Source organism: Halyomorpha halys, unplaced genomic scaffold (assembly GCF_000696795.3).
Source record: "Halyomorpha halys isolate HHAL.00 unplaced genomic scaffold, Hhal_1.1 Scaffold1603.1, whole genome shotgun sequence".
NCBI lineage: Eukaryota > Metazoa > Arthropoda > Insecta > Hemiptera > Pentatomidae > Halyomorpha > Halyomorpha halys.
This window is the reverse complement of record NW_027105287.1, coordinates 104088-111142: the sequence shown is the minus strand read 5'-3', so window position 1 is coordinate 111142 and position 7055 is coordinate 104088. Positions and strand designations below refer to the sequence as shown.

Sequence of the window (7055 nt, the reverse complement as noted above, 5' to 3'; positions counted from 1 at the left end):
TAGTATGTATGAGATCATCCATCACTATTACCTATTGCCCACAACTGTGTGGCAGATTGTAATATCTATCAATAAATAAATCTAATTCTTGCAAATTTATACAGTGGTACTCCAGTTGGTACCGAACACCATTCATATCAGCCCTGACGAAGTGGGCCAAAACGTTGGTCAACAATAAATAGTTTTTTGTTACTATTTTGGAACCTTTATTGACCGCCACCCGGACTATCTTCCTCCAGAAATAAACATAGGACAGATTTTTGAGAAAAAAATTAGCTCTTAGTCTTCGTTAATTTTGTTGTTTTTGTTGTTGATTGTTGCTTAAAGGCGTAAAACTCTCTGGTCATCAACGCCTACGGCATGATATAAGTAAAAAAAAATAAAAAATAAAAAATATAAAAAAAAAATAATAAAAAAAAAATTTAAAAAATTAAAATCAAAGAGGAGTAATAATTTATAAAGAAGGCAATGTGCTTTTAAAAATTCAAACACTAATGTTATTTTAGCTTCCTCATCTGTGAGAGCTTCTGATAAATTTGGGGTCAGTCCTATCCTGTTTATTGTTGGAGAATAGTGAGTACACTCTTCGAAAATATGTCTAATCGTGAGAATGGACTGACAATATTTGCACGTTGGAGGTGGCAATTTTCTGATCAGGTGAGAGTGCGTGAGGAGAGTATGACCTATTCTCAAGCGGGTTAGAGTGTTAATTTTGTTCTTAATTATTAATTTTGTTGTTTCTTAATTTTGTTCTAGTATTGTTGCTATCTTGTGTTTGTTTTTAGGGATGAAATTTAGGCCGAAACGTAAATAAAATAAGTTTCATATATTTGCGTTTTATCACTACTCCACTGATCGTACACTCAATCATCTTCTCACATTGAATACAACTATAAGCACATATGTGAAAATATGAATTCATTTAAAAAAAAAAAAATATTAATCCACAAAAATCGCTGAATATTTATCTGAATGTTTCTCTATTTTTAAATAAAAAAAAATACCCGAAATGGGGGAAATGTTAGGGAATTGGCAGGACTGCCGGGAGTTAAAGATCTGTACTCCCCCACTCCTCTGGGTCTCCCTATCTCGTATCAGACCAGTTGGTGCATGTAGTATTCTCTACATCTCTTTTATATTGTTATTTATTTTAGCAGTTACTGAAAGTAATAGTTTTATTTTTTTGTTCTCGTTATATTCCAAAATAATGGGAAAAGGCAGTATGTGTATAGCTAATGGCTGCCGTAACAGGAGGACCAGTCCCAGCTTGACAGGAATAACATTTCACAGGCTAGTATTGAAACAATCTTTAGTATTGAGCAGTTTTACATCATTAATAATCTTCGTAAGCAAGTTAATAAAATATTAATATTTCTTTCATTAATAATAATAATATAGGGTTTTTTTTTAAGCCGATAGAACTTGAAATTGTAAAAAATAACACAAAAAATTAAATTGTAATCAAAATTTTTTTTTTATTCGAAAGATCAATACGTGACATTAACATTTGAAAATGATTTCGGGCATATGGGCACCGCGGCTGTTCTTGACGAAGCGCATTCTGTAAAATTGTGTTCAGCGATGAGGCGCATTTTTGGCTTAACGGGTTTGTTAATAAGCAAAATTGCCGCATATGGTCGTGCGATTTGACACCTCTCGATTATTTCCTGTGGGGCTACGTGAAGTCACTGGTTTATGCTGATAAACCAGCAACAATTGACGCCTTGGAGGCCAGCATTGTTCGTGTTATTCGTGACATACGGCCAGCAGTGCTCGAAAAAGTGGCCCAAAATTGGACGTCCAGAATGCGCTTCGTCAAGAACAGCCGCGGTGCCCATATGCCCGAAATCATTTTCAAATGTTAATGTCACGTATTGATCTTTCGAATAAAAAAAAAATTTTGATTACAATTTAATTTTTTGTGTTATTTTTTACAATTTCAAGTTCTATCGGGCTTAAAAAAACACCCTATAAAAAGGTTCGATGCCGATTCCACCAAACGCTCCCTGCATACATCCTTCCAGTAAAGCCCCTACAAACCCAATTCCACTAAATCTGTTTTATCGCAATCCTCCCATCTACGTTTCGGTCTACCCCTCGGACGTTTACCCGTTGGTTCAGTGTTTATTAGTATTTAAGGGATCCGCTTTTTACTAAGCCCTACAACTTTACACGCCCATCTTAATAATGACTAAATAAACATATAACAACTACTGTATAAATGCCCTGACAACATTTTATTTATATATTTGATGACATTTAGGACTAATTTGTGTCTACTTTCAAACCTAAATCATCCAATTATTGATAAACTATGTATTTTCAAATTTACACAATCTTGTCATTTTTGTGTTTATACTTCCTTAACTTAAGCTTTTTATTTTCAAAATATTTTTTATATATTTTCTTACTTTGTATTTTTATTCTATTTTTTTTTCTCACTTCTTACAATGTTTAAATCTCGTTTCATTTAGCCCTGAAGAAACAGAGCAAAATGGGCTGAAACATTGGTTAATATTAAACAGTTTTATTTTACTATTTTGTACATTATTTCATTACCACCCGGACTATCTTCCTACAATTCATTAATGATTATTTTTTTACCGTTTATTTAAGTGATATTTTTTTTTTAGATTTCCTAAAAATGAATATTTACGAGAAAAGTGGGTTAAGGCGACGAAAAGAGGCGATTGGCAGCCTTCCGAATACAGCCGCCTCTGTAGCGAACACTTTCTCGAAGAAGACTTCAATCGAACTCTCTTAAGAACTACATTAAGAGAAGACAGGGTTCCTTCAGTATTCCCTTCTTACACTCCACGTTCGCAGGTTCCAAAACCAAAAGTAATAATTTTAATTAACATCTAAAATATTTTTAATTAAAGAAATGGTCCGGGTTTTAGTCAAGGAAAACTTATTTTCATTTAATGATATTTAAAACTGATTTACATAAAAATACATCTAGTAAATTTTATCTAAGACAATAATGGAATAATACAGGCATATAGAGAAACTACCCACTGGTAGCACTCAAATAATAGTATAGAGCCCAAGAGAAGAAAAAAAGGCAGCTATCTCGCCCTAATTTTTAATTACTTTAATGAAAACTATGTATAATTAATAGTCAAAATTGACGAGTCTGCCAAGTATAAGTAGGGGGAATAAAAAATGGCCGCTGTTTTAAAATCTTAACAAACATTAATTTTTCATTCGGAGCCCTATATCATAAAAAGTAGGAACAACACAAGAAAACCTAAGAGGACGTTATGTAAAGAAAAGGAATTTTCCTAAAGTATGAGCCCTAATAGAGTTATTTACGTTAAATAGTTTTCGAGAAATAGCTTTTTAAAAAGCAACATTTCATAAAAATGTTGTATGGGACGTACTAAAAGATCAGTACTTAGTGAATTTATTTTGAAAAATTTATATCTCAAAAACCATTTGACGTACAAATGTCTGCCAACATTCAAAATAAAGGAAATTTAACTAACTGCTGAGTTCCTATTGTTATTTACGGGCTATATACAGCTAACTTATACATATAAGGAGTATATATGGTCTTTAGTTTAACATATTAAAGTGTGTTAAATGGAGAAATATTTCCTTCTTTTACCATGTTAAAACGATATAACATATAACATGGTTGAGAGTCTGTTACTAGGTCTGTTAAATGGAGAAATATTTCCTTCTTTTACCATGTTAAAACGATATAACATATAACATGGTTGAGAGTCTGTTACTAGGTTTGTTAAATGGAGAATGACGTCACGCAACAGACCAGCTGAGCACGTCACCATTTTTGTTGTGTTAGGTTACTTGCTCCTAGTGTGTGTTTTGATTGTGTTAGATGTTATTATAACTAATAAAGCAATGTATGACAATAATAATGATAATGTAACGACAGTTGTCAATTAGCTCATCTTGATTCTCTTCCTCACAAGTTAGAAGACCAACAAGGCACTCAGTGGCCAAACTTTCACACAACTTCCACTTTTCACTCAATTTAGGCATGTTGTAATAAATTACTTTTATCAAAACTGAAAAGTAAACAATAACATGAAGTTTTGGAAGGAAAGGTTATAAAACAAGTTGTTTAGAAAATCCGCTAGGAGCTCTTATGCAGTTAACCTTTAATATGACTTTAAATAGGGCTGCTCACAATCCTATACTTATAACATTTAACATGGTAAAACATTTTACATTTATCACATCATCATTAATACGTTAGGGGTAAAAAGTTTTAACTTACTAAAATGTAAAAGTACAGGATTGTAGCTACCTAATTTAAAGTCTATGTTATGTGTTAAACACAAAAAAGAGCACCAAGCGGATTTTCTGGGCAACTTGTTCAATAACCTAGTAATCTTTATTTACGAGATGGTAAAATCTCCAGTAGTTTCATCACTGCTGAACGCCAGGGTGGTGGACACAAATAAAATGTTTTTTACTGTTCTTATTGTTTTATTAATTACGGTTAGATATCATAAAACATTCTTACTGTAGTGAGAACTAACAACACAAATACACACAAAACGCTAAGCAGCCTTCCACTTCCTGTTACATACCGGCTTGTGATACAATCGATATATTCAAAGATTGCCACAGAGCAAGATGTATACAATAAAAAATGAATTTTTATATCACACTTACACAGTCACATCATTTTTCCTCGACCACAATTGTCCCTAGTTTTGTCCATTATTTTATTATTACTATCATTATCCATTACTTTATTGGAATTTGAAATCGTCCAAAACAAAAAACTTACCTATTAAAATGACACATAATGAATGACATATGAGAAATATTTCCTTCTTTTAGTATGTTAAAACGATATAATATATGACATGGTCAGATATGGTGGAGAGTCAGTTACTAGGTCTGCTAAATGGGGAATGACGTCACGCAATAGACCAGCTGAGCTAGTCACCATTTTGTTTGTTGTGTTAGGTTACTTGCTTATAGTTTGTGTTTTAATTGTGTTAGTATTGTTTTAGATGTTTTTAAAACAAATAAAGCAATGGAAGACAATAATAATAATGTAATGACAGTTGTCAATTAGCTCATCTTGATTCTCTTCCTCACAAGCTAGAAGATCAATAAGAGTGTCTTATTGTCATTTTAATAGGTAAGTTTTTTGTTTTGGACGATTTTAAATTTCAATAAAGTAATGGATAATGATAATAATAATAAAATAATGGACAAAACTAGGGACAATTACCTTAGTTACTTTATTGGAATTTGAAATCGTCCAAAACAAAAAACTTACCTATTAAAATGATATCAGACAAAATAGTATAGAGATCAGCTGGTCTGTTGTGTGACGTCACTATCTATTAGCAAATATATTAACAGACTCTCAACCAAGTTAAATGCTACATCGTTTAACACGGTATAATTATATTATGATATTTAACACAACTTTTCCATTCAACAAATTTTAACATGAAATAATAAACTCAAGATCATTATTCTATAATATTATAATTTCTAAATTATTCACCCCACTAAGACATTTTTATTATATTTCAGGGAAAACGAAAAACGAAATTACCAGAACCTGAAGAAGTAATTCCGATACAACTACAAATTTCCAACACAGATCGAATCGAAAAAACCGAACTTGATCAGGTAAATTTATGAATTATTAATCTTGTAATTGTTATTTGATTTGGTATATTTTTGGGAAATTTTTAAATCTGTTGTCGGATTTATATAATCCGATATTTTCGAAGCTTTTTTTGATTTCGTATAAAGTTGGGGTCGGGGGTCTCATTTTTTTATGCCACTTACCCGAAGACGCTGCGACTGCGATGCCACCTGATATCGTCTATCGTGGCATGCAAGATCCTGGACTGCTGAATATAATGAATCTGACAAGTATAGGTAGGGGGAATAAAAAATGGCGGCTGTTTCAAAACCTTAAAAAACACTAATTTTTCATTCGGTGCTCTACATCTTAAAAACTACCAACAACACTAGAAAATCTAAGAGAACATTATTTAAAGAAGAGTAAATTTACTGAAATATTAGCCCTAAAAGAGCTATTTATGTCCAATAATTCTCGAGATACAGCTTTTTAATCAGTAGTTAGTTAATTTATTTTGAGAAATCTATATCTCAGGAACTTTGTGACGTACAGATGTCTATTACCACTGAAATGAAAGCTACTTTAATGGACTATAAAGTAGTTTATGACGTTTATCGTCGTATGAGTTGTAGTTCTCATGATATATGCTAAAATAAATTGATTTATAGTTGTTCGAACAATAAGTTTGATTTATGAAAAACTTCATTTCAGAAACCATTTGACGTACAGATGTCAGCCAGCTTTCAAATTAAAGCTAGTTAAATTTACTATTAACTAATACTATTACTAATAGTTAATAATGTTTATCTTTCTAGGACTAGTAGTTTTTATGATATTTGACAAAATAAACCCACAAAATCTTAATTTTTAGTTGTTCGTATAAAATGTTGGATTTTTGAATAAATATATCTCTAGATCCATAAGATGCACAAATGTCTGCCAACACTCAAAATAAAGGAAATTTAACTTACTATAAAGTAGTTTATGACACTTATCTTCGTAGGGGTAGTAGTTTTAATGTTATTCACATATGAATATAAATGTGGCAAATGAAAATTTGTCTAAATAACTATAAATCACTTTATATTAGCAAATCTCATGAAAACTACTACTCCTATGAACAATATAAACTACTTTAGCTCTTGTACTTATTCCACGCCACATCCAATGATATGCTGGGCAGCCTTTGAGGTAGAAGCGACCCTGTATCTAGGATCTGAAGCGAAATCCGTGGTATTCACCATTTTCGCCCATCACTGAACCTGGACGAGAGAAGCTGCTAGAAGACGTAGACGAGATAACAATCTCTTAATATATGAGACTGCCAAAGCTTTATTAGGGGTATTCATGATCTTTAGTTTAACATGTTAAACCGTGTTAAATGGAGAAATATTTCATTCTTTTACTATGTTAAAACGATAAAATAGGGGTATTCATGATCTTTGGTTTAACATGTTAAAGCGTGTTA

At 31.8% G+C, this 7055-nt stretch overlaps 1 protein-coding gene across 1 annotated transcript in view; it reads left to right on the top strand.

The window, feature by feature from the left end:
* Nucleotides 1-1222: 1222 nt before the first annotated feature.
* Nucleotides 1223-7055, top strand: part of LOC106690174 (THAP domain-containing protein 3) — an 8872-nt gene continuing 3039 nt past the window's right edge. The window contains exons 1-3 of the mRNA XM_014435513.2: nt 1223-1290; nt 2634-2841; nt 5530-5628. Coding sequence (XP_014290999.2) covers nt 1223-1290; nt 2634-2841; nt 5530-5628 — 375 coding nt within the window. The remainder of the gene's footprint in view (nt 1291-2633; nt 2842-5529; nt 5629-7055) is intronic.